Raw genomic sequence first — 16,980 nt, 5'->3', positions numbered from 1 at the left:
AAAAAAATCCTTTGTTGTGTAATGTGTTTAAAAAAATGTGTTTAAAGGGGGGTATTACCGTATTTATTCATATATAATACGCTCTCGAGTATAATACGATAATTTTTGAGCTTACAAAGCATAAAATTCTAATTATCAATAAACTACTATCCCCCCACTTTATGGATGACTTTTAGGGTTAAATTTCTAGTATTATACATGAATAAATACAGTATTTTCCAGGCATGTACTTCAATTTTGTACTACAGTCAAGTAACTGACCCCTTCAGTTGTTAAGAAAATGCTGTATGTACCTAAAATACAGTAAAACCTGAACGCCTTGAAATTGGCCTCTGTCTCTTCAAGAACCTCCTACCGTTTCCGACACTCCCTCTTCAGAACATCGTCACAACAATGCCTCGGGGGAGGGATGCTCTGTGGGGCGGGAGCTCAAGTGCAGACTGAGCTCCAGGGAGGAGCTTTGTTCAAATAGGCGGTGCTTTGTACAAACAAGCGTTTACTGCAGGAGATTCAAGGATTTCTCAGCTTTGCATGAATGAGTCAAAGCAAAGCTCTGGTTATGTTTTTCATGAAGGTATGACATTAGAACATGACATAAAGCTCAAAAAAGTAGATGTTGCGTAAAACACAAAAAAACTGAAACCAGACTCATTTTATGCTCCATTTTAAACAGAAAGGTGTAAAACCAAAATTCAAGATTGACACATTGTAACTTCTTTAAATTCAATTTTCCTTTCTTCTAAGTGAAACAGTAATGCGATCATATTCTTCAGGAACAGTGACATGGTACAGTTTGTCATGAGGCTTTCTGCAGCAAAGTGATTATGCCAACGATAATATCTCTGCTGCTAACAAATTATTTATGAAAATAAATGCTTTATCTCAAGAGAGTGTCAAAGAGTGGATGTAGATTGTGGTTCAGTTGTCCTCCTGAGAGTGATGTAACTCCGCAGTGCCGTGCTGCTGCCATTCTTGTTGACCTCAGTTCAGTCGTCACTTTGATCAGAATCAACCTGCAACACACCAAAGGCTGAAACTCTCTGAGCTTTTTATTGTGTTTTCCAAAATCGCAACAGTTCTCAGACTTTGTGAAATAGGGTTTGAACTTTGCGGTAAGAATTGTGAAGTCGTGTGCTTTGTTTTATTTTTGGGTGAATGTTTTTGTGGTTAAAAAAAGTATTGCTCAGGCTGATGTTATTATTGATGTTAATTTTGTAAATGGATCACAAATATGAAAACTGAATTTACAAACTGCAACTGCGAAAGAAGAAGGTAAAACTTCATTTTAAAGGTTGAATTTAGTAGTAACAAAATGAAATACTTTTAAAGTACATAATTTAGTAATAATAGCTTAAGTCTTTTTTAACTGAGCTGTATAATTGTTATGTTTGTTGTGGTTTGACATATATTAGAATACAAAAGAATATTTTGGTGGCCCTAATTTGGCAATACTTAGTTCAGTTCTTGGTTTACAAATACTTTTACCTTCTTCAAACAAAAGCTTACTTAGCATCGTCCAGTGTAGGTTAGATGGTGACTACAAACACACACAAAAAAAAAAAAAAAAAAGAAAAGAAAAAATGCAAAATTGAACATCCATCCATCCATCCATCCATCCATCCATTTTCTGTACACGCTTATTCCTTTCAGGGTTGCATGGGTCACTGGTGCCCATATCCAGCAGTCACAGTGCGAGGGGCGGGGTACACCCTGGACAGGTCACAAGTCCATCACAGGGAAAATTGAAAAATTGAACATATTATGTTAAATTTAAACTGTGACATCAGCTTCCTTTAATGCAGACATTTTAGTCCTTAAAGGGGGTATTTTGTACTTTCCAGGTACATAATTTAATTGTATACCACAATCAAGTAACTGTTACTTTCAGTTGTTGTGAAAATACTGTATATCAAAACTAAATTTGACTGTGCATCTAATCACCTTGAAATTAACTTCTGTCTTAAAAACCACCTACCATTTCAGACGCTCCCTCGTCTTCACAAAAAAATGCTTCGGGGGAGGGGTGCTCTGTGGGCTGGGACCTCGGCTGCAGACTGAGCTCCAGGGAGGAGCTTTGTTCAAATAGGCGGTGCTTTGTACCAGCAAACATTTAGGCAGCTCCGCATGGCTACCACAGGAGATTCAAGGATTTCTCAACATGCATGAATGAGTCAAAGCAACAACCTGGGTATGCTTTTGATGATGGAATAACATTAGAACATGATATGAAGCTAAAAAAAAATGTTGACTTTGCCTAACACCCCCAATTTACCATAATTTTTTTTATTTGTTTTTTTATTTACTGTTATTTTACCAGGCAAATCCCATTGAGATCTCAGATCTCTTTTTCAAGGGCGGCCTGGGCCTGAAGGCAACCTATTGTACATGTTTTTGTGTTGTGGGGGAAACCGGAGTACCCGGAGAAAACCCACGCAAGCACGAGGAGAACATGCAAACTCCGCACAGAAAGACCCCAGGTCCGAACCGGGGATCGAACCCAGGACCTTCTTGCTGTGAGGCGTCGGTGCTAACCACTGAGCCGTCGTGCCGCCATAATATTTGTATCAGTGCTTTAGGCAAAATTTCTTAACTTTTGTCTATTTTGTATCATGATTTTTTTCCTTATTTAGCTGAATCAAGCAAATCCCAGACTTTCAGACTCGGAAGGCAGTGATTTTGTCTCTGCTAATCGTCAGGGTAATTTGACCTAATAAGACTTCTATTCAACCCTCTCAACTGTGTTGTGTCAGTAATAATTGTCTAATGTCTCTACCTTATGCTGTTGCTGTGGAAACTGATGAACACTTGACAGCTGTAGGATGGGTTGCCATGACAACACAGACACCCTTGTGTGAGGGGAGAGGGTTAGGGCTTTTTATTTTATTTTCCCTAAGCTATAGTTTAAGTAGTGCAAGACATGCTGGCATCGGCCTGGTATTATGGGAGCAGAGATATGAAACAATCCTGACTTCAGGGACTGAACTCGTCTTCACAGATATGTGACATCAGGTCTTGAGGCAGTTCATTTGGTTTTGTCAGTCTGCTCGTCTCCTGGCTGTCTTGCCCCTTGGTGGCCTGCCATTTTCTACAGGACCAAACACTGCAATTATAATTGACTGTTTATCCAGGTCACTAATTTCTCTGAAACTAATTTCTAAGATTATTTTTACTTTGTCGTCTAATCAAATCGATACGTAATTCACCGGGAGCTGTTTTTGTTTTGAACATTATCTGGCCTTTAGTTTGGCACCTATTAGACTGTCTGCCTCCTGCCAGTGCTCAGGGGTCGGATTTATAAAAGTGGCGTACGCACAAAAGGAGCCCAGAAACTTGCGTACGCCACTTTTCATGCCAAGGTTGTGATTTATAAAACCCAAACTTGACGTGAAAATGTGCGGTGCCTCACGCCAGCTCTGACCCATGTGTACGCTCATTTTAGAGACGAGAAACTGCGACACAGATGGTGAAGTGAGGAATTAGAGCCACACTGTGTAATGATCACTGTCAGATATTTAATTTACCTTCAGAATCAGAGTTTGATTTTTATTCAGCTTTATCATCAGCTTTCTTAACAGTATTATTTATGCTTCTGCTGCTGAGCCATAAGGACCTTTGAAAAAAAAAACTTAAATCTTAAATAAAAGTTTACGCATCCATTCATCTGCTTCCTCCTCAGAAGACCCTGACCCACAGACCCCTCCCCGACAAGAGACATTTCAACAGCATGACAGAAAAAGTCACGCTTCAGTTTGGATATTATGAAAAGTTCACTTTTTAAAGTCCGTATTTGTCATGCACGCGCGGGGGGGCAGATAACAGAGCAGAGAGGGGGAGGACGGGGCAGAAGAGCGGTGAACTTAACTTTATCTGATTTATTTTATTTATTGTTTTTATCGTCCTCGGAGAGAAAATTAATTTGAAGCTGTTTTTGAAAAAAAATCATTAGATTACTCTAAATGTCTGTTAACCTGCAAAATGAGGGGAAAAGCTGTGTCAATTACAGACATTCTGTTCACGTGAGCAGCTTTCAGCACCTGTTGTCCTCCAGACGCACGACGTAGCGTGTGTCTGAACCGGCCAATCACTTGTTTTGACGTTGATCAGCTGACTGATTTAAATACATTCATGAGGTACTTTGCATTGACTGTTTATGGTTGAGTGTGGGCGTGTAGAGGGTAGAACCTGAGGCGGGACCTTGTGCACAAATTATGAGGCACAGCTGTGATCTATAAAGGGAAAATGCGGTGAAACGTGTGTACGCACGGTTTTATAAATCTGAAATTTTTTTGGCGTACGCCATTTTCGTCTTTTGGCCGTACGTTCATTTTTAGTGTGGTTTCCACACACTCTTTAAAAATCTGACCCCTTAACTGTGTAAATATGCATATATTTTTACCATGAGTTTATCTCTATCCATATATGGTGAATTTTTTTATTTGAATTTTGTATTTCCTATTTGAAACCCAGACTGCTGTTTTTTTTCTGTCTACCTCTATACCAGTAGAGATTAATGCTATGTAAGATGTGTTTAGATGCTGAGTATTATACAGTATCTGGTAGTCAGATGTTATGTTATGTGATCCTTATCCTTGAACATGGTGTAACAATTCTCCAACTGATAGACTGCAGAATAGGGTTGGGCAATATTGGGAAAAAAATAATCATGATTAATTATAGTATTTAGCCGATAAAGATTAATTTGACGATTATCCCCTGGAGTCCCTGGATACCCTTATGCCCTGGTCACATGACTAATTTAGTGGGAAAGATTTGCTCTTCGTAAAAACCTGTTCCAAATTATGTTAAAATTACAGACTTCAGGCTATAAATCAAATTTTAAATTATGTTGATAGATAAATAAATTGCATAACTTTTTTTTTAATGTTCGTCATATTTGAAGTGGAGATGAGCATCGAGCGGACTCTGCCTGGTGACATTAATCATATTAATTGTCAAGTCCCAAAAAATAATCGATTAATGTTTTTCTGACGATTAATTGCACACGATATGATTATGCCCAACCCTGCTGCAGAAGGTATAGGACAAATGGATTGTCATTGTCAGCATGCTTCTTGTTACTCAGTGTTCACACTTACCCTGCCCTATGGTGCAGAAGAACCTATGTGAATGTGTGCTCATTCATGCTGATCTTTGCTATCAGTGATCCCAACATGAGCCTTGATATTTTCTCGTTAGACATTTGTACTGTAGTCTGCATAGATATAACTTTAATAAGTGAGCTGGGAAATATGGGCAAGTAAGAAATTGCATATTTTTTAACCTTAAAATAAAATAGGTAATCTGTTCAAGACAGAAATAAGTAGATGAATGTAGACTTCTTGGTAATGATACAGCAAACTGCTTAAGAGCTGACCACAGAAAGCACTGTTCCAAGAGATGAAAATGGTGAAAAAGAACCATGATCTGGGTACTACATAAAACAGCCTGCCTGCACAAGATAACTTTACTATTACAACATTTGTTCCATACTAAAGGTAGCTTATTTATGGCTGCAGTTACACACTCAGCATGAAGCAGGTCTGCTGTGTTTTTGTTTTGACTGAAACCTGGCTCCATTGCAATGACTCTAACTCAGTAATCTGGCTGGATGAGCTAGCATCTTCCAGGCAGACAGAACTTTGGAAAGCTCCACTGCACAACTTAAGTGTCCTGGATCTGCAGCCTGTCTGAATTTAACAATGCATTGGTGATGGAAGAGATTAGGGAATGTTGGAAACTCACTTCCCTCAACTTCTATCTCAACTGGAGCATTACTGATGGCCACAGGCGGTAGGTACAGCAGCATCAAAAGGACTGTTGATGTAGGCTGGTGGAAAGACGTAAACTAAAGAGCTGATCTGCACAGAACAGCAAGTTCTTTCCCGGCAAGGGTCTCATGAGAAACAAATGACAAGTAATGTGTCGTTCCTGTTTAACTCCTGACATCTGCGGGGGGATTGCTTGTGTAGATTCGTAGTCATCCGGGACATGATAAATCCCAAAAAAGATGTTTTGCTTCTCATCCGGGGAGCTTTCTCAGTTCAAAAAGCTGAACCTGAACATGCAACAGCATCACTCCTCAGTCAGCAAGGCTGCTATAATTTCACTGGCTTGGACAAGATAAATACAGATTTGTTTCAGTATTTATTTTTATACATATGAAATGACAAAAGTAAAGATTTGTTACATTTTCAATAATCCATAATTGCAGATTATAGATAATTTAAAAGAAGATAAGAGTTTTCTAAAGAGTCATCATTATTACATCCCAAGGAACAGTATAATCAATTAAAATTATGTATAAATAAATGTATTTAAGTTACATACAAGACCTGGTTTACAGAGTTGTGAGGAAAATCGATAGGCACAGAAAAAACATTTTTCCCCATACTCATGACGCTAATGTTTGGCAAACACCAGGAGAACAATACATGTTTAAACACTTGATGTATACAGTTAGGAGAACATTCAGGAATAGTGTCACTGCACTCTGAAGTCGTTATATAAAGTATCTTGCTCTGCTCAGTGGTGACTTGTTTTGCTTCAAGCAAAGCACCCTAAGAATACCCGTAGGGCCAATAGGAATGAGCAACTCAGGCCTAGAAGGCAAATGTAAGAAAAGATAAAGTCACTAGATGTCTAAGGTCCTCCTTATTATTCTTTGATTCATGACTGCAAAATAATCTGTACCACATAAACCAAAGGTATTTTCTTTAAAAAGCCTTCCAAATTTGTCTAAAAGGTGTATTTTTTTTAACTGCATGCATGGCAATGTTACTGATTTGAGAACAACCATTTTAAAGTTATTTGTCACTATCAGATATTTTTGTGTGCCATTTTGTCAAGGTATTATTTTCAAGATGGCCTCCAAGATGTACTGATTAGAAGAAGTTTATAATATTTACACTTTAAAACTTTAATTTCTGTTGAAGCAGGGCTCTGTGTAAGACATTGTTCTGTTTTATTTCTGGTTTTTTTATTGTGAATCTTGGAAACAATGCATTAAACCAAGGGTTGTGTTTGAAAAGCCCATACTGCTCCACGGGGCATCTGGCTTGCAAAACTCACACTCTCACACGGGTATTCTTAGGGTGCTTTGCTTGGTGCAAAGAGGTCACTGCAAATCAATGTAAAGTTGTTCAGATTTCTTACTAATATACTGAGGTGGAATTATTGTCCTGATAAATCTAGCTTTCCAACCTAAATACACACCTTATATAGTAGGCTAAAACTGATTAGGTCATGGTTTATTTATTTGTCTAAATGCTCCTTTTATCACATAAACTCGGAATAATACCATCAATAGACAGCAAATGTCTGCCATAATATTTTGTACATTTATATTCACAGCCACAGCTTAAATGTCTACCTAACATCATGATGCAAGACACACCTGTGTGAGGATTGCAGATAAGTGAGGGTGAATTTCAAGCACGAAGTAAATCTTATTAAAGCATAGAGCTGTTTGCCTGCAGTTCTTCCGCATTAGATCGTAATTGACTTATTTTGGGTGTTTTAATCAGCAGTAGTCATGGCTCTAATTTCCCCGTTTGCCCGACCAACGTCCTCAAAGTCCCAGAATCCTGGTTGTTATCATCTCACGCTAATAAACTGCAGCGACGCCCCAGGCTAAATAATCCATGTATATTCATGTTCTGAAAATACAACCACTATGTAGAACAGGAAAGAGGAAGGTGTTGCAGCAAGTAGTGCCACAATTTGTACAAATTATGTCATGCAGTTCAGTTGTTTTGCATTTGAATAGAAAATGTACAATCATCACCGCTCCAGCAAATGAAGGATCTGCATGTTAAACTGCATGTGTTATACACACTTAATGTAATTTAAGTGACTAATGTGAAAATAGATGCAAGTAAATTATGTCACAAGGGAGTATGTTTGGACTCAAAGGCAGATCACAGACTGGTTTAGAAACTACTAAACATAAAGATAGAAAAATGTTGTAGAACAGAAGATCAAAAAAATATTTAAAGGAGCAATATCAGGTAAAATCAACTTTTTTGAGTTTTATATCATGTTATAATGTTATACTCTCATAAAAAAACATGTCCAAAGCCTTGCTTTGACTCATTCATGCATGTTTGAGAAATCCTGCAGCYWTTTTAGGAAGCCATGCTGCGGAGCAAAACGACAGGTGGGGACCAGAAACGCCTTTTGGGACCAGAAACATCCATGGGACGCGTCTTTAAGCTGAGCTTCCACATCGCGGAGCACACCTCCCAACCCCCCACCCCACACACTCTGCCCATGACTCCTGCAGGCTCTCGGTAGTAACAAAGTAAACGAGTGAAAGTGAAACCGAAACTGCCTGCTGAGCTCCTAACACTAAGGCTACTTCTCACTCAGTGAAGCTCTTTTCAGATTCAAAATACCTTTGAGGAAATGTCTTTTCAGATGCCAAGTAAACTGCATCATAGCGCTTGCGCGAGCCCCCCTGTGTTGAAATGGGTGGGACAGAAACAGAAGCCGAGCGGAAGGTGGTTCTTAAAGAGACAGTGGCTAATTTCAAGGTGTTTGGAAGAGAAAGTAATGAGAAGATAAGTTTATTTTCTATTTAAACATAAAAACAGCATTTTAACAACAACTAAAGGTGACAGATACTTTATTATGGTATAGTATTTAAATGTATGCCTGAGAAACACATAGGATTGCCCCTTTAAATACTGAAAGAAAATATTGTTAAGGGTGTTTGTTTACCATTGTATGTGCTTGAACCTCACTGGAAAATGTACCAATGCATGGAAATTGAATATGAAAAAGCATACAACCCACACAGAGCAGCTCGGTCTGGAGGCAGTTTATTGGTCTGCGTTCAGGCCCCGTTTTACAGACGTCAGTTCAATATAACAGAGGCTCTGAGACATGACTCCGCCTATTTTCTTACATCATCAAAAGGGGGTCCCTAACACAGCTGAAGTCATTTCTCAGACAATATAATCTGACCTAATGAAGATTAATGGTTCAGGTATGTGTTGAATCAGTGTTCAGGCATGTATCTACATAAAATCATCAATTTAAGCAAAATAATCACATTTAGCAGATATTACAGTTCCCCTAATAATAACACTATACCATGTGTAGTCTAATTAAGATCAGTATATAAGCAAACCCCAATAAATTTCTTCAACATAATCCAAACGTATAGCAGATAATAAAAGTACCCAAATTGCATTAAAGAGACCAATAAAAACAAACAGGATGGGAAGGCATGAGATATGATCAGACATTAAACAGGGTAGTCAGTTGATGAAATGTATTGATCCATACCTTACCATGCAGGGTTGTGGAGAACAAAACACAGGAACAGGCAAAACGTGAAGCAAACCCAAACACAAAGAAGGACTCTTTACAAAGTAAAACAGGAAATGAGACTGATTAAACTATAGGAAATGTATATAAATTTCATTAAAGTAAACAACATACGTACACTGCCTGGCCAAAAAAAAAGTTGCCACCAGAAAAAATAGGACACACACTCTAATATTTCATTGGACCGCCTTTAGCTTGAATTACGGCCCACATTCTCTGTGGCATTGTTTTGATAAGCTTCTGCAATGTCACAAGATTTATTTCCATCCAGTGTTGCATTTATTTTTCACCAAGATCTTGCATTGATGATGGTAGAGTGTGACCGCTGCGCAAAGCCTTTTTCAGCCAGTCCATGTGTGAAAATGATGTCTCATGCTGCATGAACCACTCTTTCACAATTCGAGTCCGATGAGTCCTGGCATTGTCATCTTGGAATATGCACGTGCCATCAGGGAAGAAGGGAAAAAAATCAATTGATCATGTATGATTTTAAGATAATCTAAGAAACTAAACATATTAATTTTATTCATGTTAAATATCAAATTAAAAGGATTCATAAATTTTTAGTATTGTGCACATTTTATTCCCAATGTTTTTTTTTATTTCATTTTTGTTACTTTTGCTTTATTTTTTCTAGAAGGTGAAATGAATTTAACAACACAGAAAGCTAAAAATTTATTTTAAAATACTATTGTACCCATATTTTTTCCGTGAATGTCGAGAAAAAAACACTTTAGTCATCGGCAATAAAGTAGCAAACTAACAAGCATTGGGAAAAACAATCGGCACAACTGCTCTAGTTATACCATTTTTTTATTTTTAGTTTTTTAAAGTCTATATTTAGCTATTTTCAGGCTGAAAAGTATTTTATTTAGGTTATTGTGTATGTGGGCTCCTCTGGCTTTAATGAACTACTTTTCTGTCTGTTTTCTATAACTTTTCTTTGATATGTTGTATTTGTTGGGTGATGAATTTTTTTCTCTGTTTCTGTTCCCATTATCTATCCTGCAGTAAGTAGCAATAGCAGTCATTTAATTGTTTTGTTTCTTTAAGTCTCAGTTCTTGGGCTACTGTCACACTTGCCTCTGGATTTTGATCTACACGCCCTGCTATTTGGAGAGAGTGTCCTTAATGATGCCGTGGCCATCGTCTTGACACAGTGAGCATCTCGTTTTACTCATCTTAGTCCTCGGAATCCAATAAATTTCTTAGTTTAATTGTGTGGGCAGTCAGAATTCTCCAACTGGCAGTACGGAGGCGGATGTGTGGGGGACGGCAGGCTGAATGGAAGCTGCCAGCTTTAAAGAAAAGGTGCGATTGGCAAAACAGCATGAGTGCTTTGGATGCTATGCAGTGGACTACATAAGCAAGTTGCCTCCAGCATTGTCAGCATCTCATTAAGGTAGTCAGTAGAGAGACTCACTGCTAGAGTAGACACACTCCGAGTAAATCAAACCTGGGTAACCAACAATAGCTGCTGTCAAATTGAGTCAAAATAAAACAAAATCTTTGAAAGCTCTCTGAATTATCCACTATGAAATCATTCCTTTGTGCTTTTCAGTTGCTTCATTCTTTTGGCTCAGTTTTCCTGATATCCAGATATGCTGTTAAATATGCATGCACACACTTGGCAGTAATTGTCTGCTCTCTTTACACAAATCTAGTGAAGAAAAACTCTCATAGACATGCTAACAGATTTCAAGTTGAAGACAGACGCATCTCTCACATCTCCATAGTTATGGTCAGACAGAAAGAAGCATGAAGAGAAATGCTGGAGGAATTACGGAAATAAATTGGTTTCTCTGCCATATTTTTCTTTTTGGTTTACACAAATTTGACACTTTAAGAGTATCATGCATCAATGTATTGAGAGTTTTAGGAAGTGTGCATATTTGCAGAGCCTGAACATCCTTTCAAACAGTTGGATAGTGCCATGTCTGTTTCTGAAGTGGCGTGACCGGCCATCTCCTGTCACTTGACTGGGTCTGTGGTTCGCCAGTCGCCAAGGTCCCCGCACACAAAGCCATGCCTTATTAGAGAGCCACGCAAGGTCCTGGCACTGGAATTTTAACAAGCTTCCCAAAGCAGCTCAACCTTACGTTGATGTGCCCTTCGCCCAGTCACAAAACCTCCAGCTCCAGCGGCCCTGACCCAGTACCACCTACGTATGTTAACATCTTGGGAAGATGGAAGCTCGGCAAAATCCTGAAACACCTGAACAAACAATATTTACAAGTGTGCACTGATCATGTGACCTGTTACGTTTTCTAACATAAGTGGCATAGAGGGACTCAGATTCTCTCATTTTTCAGCTTCACAAAGAGAATTTTTTACTTTCTCGTTCTTCTCCGAGTTATTTTTTTTGCACTCAGCAATGTGCAAGTTGAAGACTCCTCTCCCCCCTGACAATACATATTTATAGCAGCATAAGTCAACCTATGCTGCTATATGCAACAACCGTATTTCCCTTTTTATTATTTAGGTGCTCAGGTTTGCTTATGAAACAAATAATTCAGAATGCGTTGTTTTCCTGGGTAGGATTTTAGTTCTTAAGAAAACCGTGTGCGACTCGAATAAATTGGACTGACTTACCTCAGTAAATGAATTTACGTATGTTCTCTGAAGCCAGTGGGTCATTTCTTCTGGTGACTACACTTGATTCAGAGCCATAAATGATGCTGTGAATTGAAAGTTTAAGCATTTAAATCATAGATCCAGCTTTTTCTCTTGTATGATTGTACTCCTGGATTACATTTATTCTGAAACGTATTTCCTGGTTTTTTTTTTATAATTTTTCCTTTAGTGCCATTGCCGCTTACGACCAGATGGGAACAGGACGCATTTTTGACCCACCTGCCTTCCTCCACTCTGTTGGTTTTTTTCTTGGAGTGCTTATTGGCTCCTTCCTCCTCGGATTCCTATTCACTGTAATAACAGCCCTCATATCCTTTCATCCTTTTCCGTCTCTCCACTCCAGACTCGGTTACAAACTTTGCATCCGCTGCAGTGTAGGCACTTCCTCAGCTGGGTGAATGCTTCTTTAACAAACCTGTACTGTACCCCTTCATCAACAAACAGGGTCTGAAGCTCTGCTGTAACTGGTGTGCTTGTCCAGTGTTTCTCTTTGTTCTTAAAGATTTAGGATTAAAATTGTGAGGTTTAAAGCAGTTCTTATTTATAGTGACTGATTTTCCTGAGCTAACTCCCAAAGTAAGCATTAATTGAATTTTGCTGATACCACCCATAGAAACAGACTGTTCTTTTGAGCTCTCAAGCAGTAGGCCTTTAAAGGCCACTTACAGTGAAGATAAAGATGTAAATTTATCCATGTGGTGTTTTTTTTAAATGCTTGGAGTAAACATCAGTTAAATGAGCAGCTATAGCACCTTATTTTAGCTTCAAGTTCCCAGATTCAGTGAGGGTTTTATGTGTAACAGACTTAAAAACCTCCTTTTTTCAGAGCAAGATTAAGCTGGTGATCAAGAACAAGCTTTTCTCTGACATTAGCTTTTAGTCGGGAAATAACTGATCACCAGCAGAGTCTGTTGAAGGTTCCTGTTATCTGGCTGCACTCGTTTGATTTCAGCTCAGTGTGAATCTGCACTGATCACAACATTGTGTGCAAGTCTCATCTGCTCATAGATGGCATGGTTCACTTCAGTGTTGTGTTTGCTCTGATAAACTCCACTGGTTGCAGAGTTCATCACAGAAGAAAAACATGGATCAGAGAAAATAAGGGAAGAGAAGGGAATGGACTGACAAAATGAAGACTGCTTACTTGAGCTTTTGACCTACTTGTTAGGAAGCTTTTATTACTTTTAAAGTGTCATGACAAGTGTTGGCCGAATGACTGAAAATACTTACTGAGCTGCAGAAGCTCCTGTGGAAAAGGCAGGATCTCCAAACACAGTTAGGAAAACAGATGGCTAGCTCATTGACGGACCCCAAAAAAGAATATCTAAAGTAGTCTGTTTGATATGTTTTAGTAGGGCTGCGCAGTACATGCGGTAGATAGAAACGGTATAAAGTTGGCCTACGGTAGAAATTTACCCTCTACCGTCCTATCGTCATTACGTCATCGCACCTGTGTGAACAGGGCTGCGAGTGCAGAGACAACTGAGCAGGAGTTCGAAATATAATGAAGAAATTCTAGCGTTTTAAAACACTTATAGAGAGAATAAATCCTCAAAATGTCCTCCTCCCGCTGTAGAAAAGTTACGTTGTGTCGCGGGATCTTTTCCTCCCTCCCTCCCTCTTGCTGCACGTTGCGCAGAGCGAAGCTTTAACAACCGTAGTTTTTCACACCCAGTTGTCGGAGAAAATAATTATTTTTTATGTATTGTTACCCACAGAAGTGATTAAAACAAAGACGTGGACGTTCGTTCAGTCATAAATCCATCTTGCTAATGAAAAGTCGGCTTCTGCTCTGATGATGAAGATGTTCCTTCACATGTTATATTATACCGTGATATGAATTTGAGGTCATACCGCCCAGCCCTATGTTTTAGGGATTTTATTTATGCCTTAAAAAATTCAAATGTCAAGAAAATGTAATATTAGAAGTTTTTTCTAACATTAAAAAGATTAAAATAGTTGTCTGTACTGTAGAACAAGCAGTGACAACAGTTCTCCTTCTCCATGTTGCATATTTAAGCCACAATTTTAGCCCAGAAAGGACAAACCAAACTTTTTATATCTCATTTTTGCAGCTATTTTTTTCTAGAGTCTTAGAGGATGGAGATAAGGATATTATTCAGTTGGTTGCACTCTGCAGTTTATTCCGCAAGATGCCATTGGTTCCTGAATTTCAAGCCTTGAATTTCAGCAAAAAGAAAGAAAGAAAGAAAAAAACGTTTTCCCTAAACTTGCTCATCTTTCTATTTTGTGTGAAATATAGAGCGAAACCCAAGCATATTGTAAGGAAGCATAGCTGAAGGGAATGGAGGAATGTAATGTAGGGAGCTCACAGGGGGAAAAAAATCCCATTAACATCCAGCGGTTTCACTGTATGGTAGGTCCTCAGGCTTTATTCAAAACATTTGCTTTTGTATCATATCTCTGTCTTCATTCTCCTGCATTAAAAGGAGCATGTATTTGTGCTGCAGATGCTGTATCAACCTTAGCCTGTTTCAGAGTGATAAAAAACTTCACAATCACCTTCGTGCACATCTTTAACTCTCTTGCCACCTCACCAAATTCACACATCTGCATGAAAGCCCTCTGCTGGAAACATCGGTCTTCTTCCTGCTGTCCTGGAGCAGCTTCCTCTCAGCCGAAGCCAGTGGACTTTCAGGTGAGCCCTGTGTGACGGATGTTGTTTGTGTGTCTGTGGCCGTATCAGTTCTCTGGGTGAGTGGTAGGTCAGACCGAATACAAATCCTGTTAGCCCTTTTCCCCTCAGGCGTCACTTCTCAGCTGCCTGCGCTGACTTGCACACCGCCCCTCAATATGAATCACACAAGCAGCTGTTTGTTTGGCACGCTCTGCTGCTGCTCGGTTTGAGGCGTCTCCATAAGAATTCACTCTTAAACTTAAACTGGGATTGATGCTTGATGTTCATTGGATGCGTACAAATAACTCCTAAAAATGTGCAATCTATTGAAATAATTTATAGAAGAAAATACACTTAGGTATTTAACTGTTGATTTTATTCTACTTTCAAACTTAACTATTTATTTAAGCTTGTTTACACTTTTCATTTCTGAAATGTCAACGCATAGTTACAGAAAATAACAGTTTATGGTATTTTCCTGTCTTGATTATGTAAAATTTCTGTAAAAAGAAGAACTGCTTATCCCATTTTGTAGTATTTCTCTATCCCTTTCCCAACTCTTTGACCATTCATTTGAAATTGCAAGTTGTACAAAATGGGACATCTCATAAAGACATCTAATTCCCAGTAATTGTCACAAAACTCTTTATAAGCCCTGTCACACTATAACATTTTAGACAATTTATTGCAGACTTATGAAAAATTTGTTATAACTATTTTACGCATATCTGCTAAATAGTCAACCTATTTGTTATCATTACGGTAAGTGAAGGTCCACGAGGCTTCCAGTGTTTTTTTTAACCCCATCTTCATCTTAGACATCTGTAGTGTTGGACAAACTTTAACAAGTTAGCAAAACTTGTCTAAAATGTAATAGTGTGACATGGCTTTTACATAAACAAATGTATGCCCATTTATGTAATTGACACCAGCAGCAGACAGTGTTTTTATATGCTTGTTATGGATGATTGACAGTAAACGATGCAATACATCAGAAGGCACCAAACTAGACATTAAATTGATTGTGGAGACAAAGTATTTTAATGTAATGCTTTAGTTATTTGCTGAAACTTTGAGTCAGGTCCTCTGGGCGGGTTCTTCTTTGTTGAAACGTTTTGTCTCTTGGAGAAGAGACAAAAAGGAGTCGAAAGCGGTGAGTTGACCTCAAGTAATCATTAAAAATCATTTAATGGCTTTGAATATCTAAAATGCATTTGTCACCCTTTACTTATTTCAAAATATAATTCAGTTTTGTTTGGAATGTAGTACTTTTGGGTTTACAGCCAAGTATTGTCCTCCTCCTATGCTGACCATTGCATTAATATGATGTTCATACTCAAATGTTATCTCTCCCGTCTGCATTTGCTCTATCTGAAGGATTCAACTTAATCAACTGTCGAGCTCTCTTCCTCTCTCTCACTTGGCAATTGTCCCTGTGGCTTGTAGAGGGAAAAATGTGGTCTCTAATGAAAGACTTTGACCTTTCTCTATTGGGCCAAGATATTCTGTTTATGAAGTACTCCCTTCTAAGTGCTGCCCAGTGTGGGAGTTAGACTACAACAAAACAAATCACAGGGCAATGGTTCCTGGTGCTATTTGATGCAGAGACTATTCTGTTGATAGTATGCTTATTAGTAGGATCTGTTATTAAAGGAGACAAACCCTGCCTTTAGATCCTTCTTTTTCACATTCAGTTGGAGTCTATATAAAGTGGAACTGCAATGCTTTGGTCTAAATTCCTCTTTATTGTAACTGTACAAGCCCCTCTTTTACCTCTTTTATGAGGTGTGTCTCAGATCAACTCGTTTTGATACTGTTTCTTTAAATCCAAATGAAGTGCTTCACACCACTCCTAGAGACTCCAAGTACACAACAAAATAGCAGATAAAAAGTGAATTTTGTACATGTCCTCTTTAAGATCCTACATTTGGACTTGAAATCTACATGTTCATATCATCAAATATTACTTGCAGTCATCTAATTTTCTTTTTAATGCCCGTAAGTCTCCACTTGGGAAGTAGCAGCATGTGATTCAGAGGAAGTGAGACTCCTCCCGGGTGTCCTTTAGTTAGTGAGGCTCTTTCTGTCTTTGCTAATTGTTTGAATTTAGTGAGGGCATGCCTAATGACCCTCAGCTTTGGAGGCAGCTTTGCTATCATTAATCTTACACGCCTCACAATTCTTCGTTTTGAGATTTGTCTATTCTCCAGCCACATTTGTTTTGTGGAAATGATGTGCATTGTAGAGGTAACCCTGGTGAAAAAAACTTTTCTATTGTTTATTTTCTTTGTCTTTGATTTTATATTTTTACACTTATAAGAAGAAAATCATTTTAAAGTGTTTTTATTTTCTTTAAGTGAATGGGACAAAGTCCTATA

General features: G+C 38.4%; 1 protein-coding gene across 3 annotated transcripts in view; it reads left to right on the top strand.

Moving 5' to 3' along the window:
- LOC106521014 (sodium/hydrogen exchanger 9) overlaps positions 1–16,980 on the top strand; it is an 85,539-nt gene that overhangs the window by 12,256 nt on the left and 56,303 nt on the right. The window contains exon 6 of one of the 3 annotated variants that reach the window (XM_014013394.1): positions 10,384–10,489. The exons of the other annotated variants lie outside the window; for them this stretch is intronic. Within the exon in view, the coding sequence (XP_013868848.1) occupies positions 10,384–10,489 (106 nt within the window). The remainder of the gene's footprint in view (positions 1–10,383; positions 10,490–16,980) is intronic. 3 annotated transcript variants of the gene reach the window in all.

The sequence above is a fragment of the Austrofundulus limnaeus genome, unplaced genomic scaffold (genome assembly GCF_001266775.1).
Source record: "Austrofundulus limnaeus strain Quisiro unplaced genomic scaffold, Austrofundulus_limnaeus-1.0 Scaffold100, whole genome shotgun sequence".
Taxonomy (NCBI): Eukaryota; Metazoa; Chordata; class Actinopteri; order Cyprinodontiformes; family Rivulidae; genus Austrofundulus; species Austrofundulus limnaeus.
The sequence above is the reverse complement of the archived record's forward strand: the minus strand, read 5'-3'. Positions and strand labels throughout refer to the sequence as shown.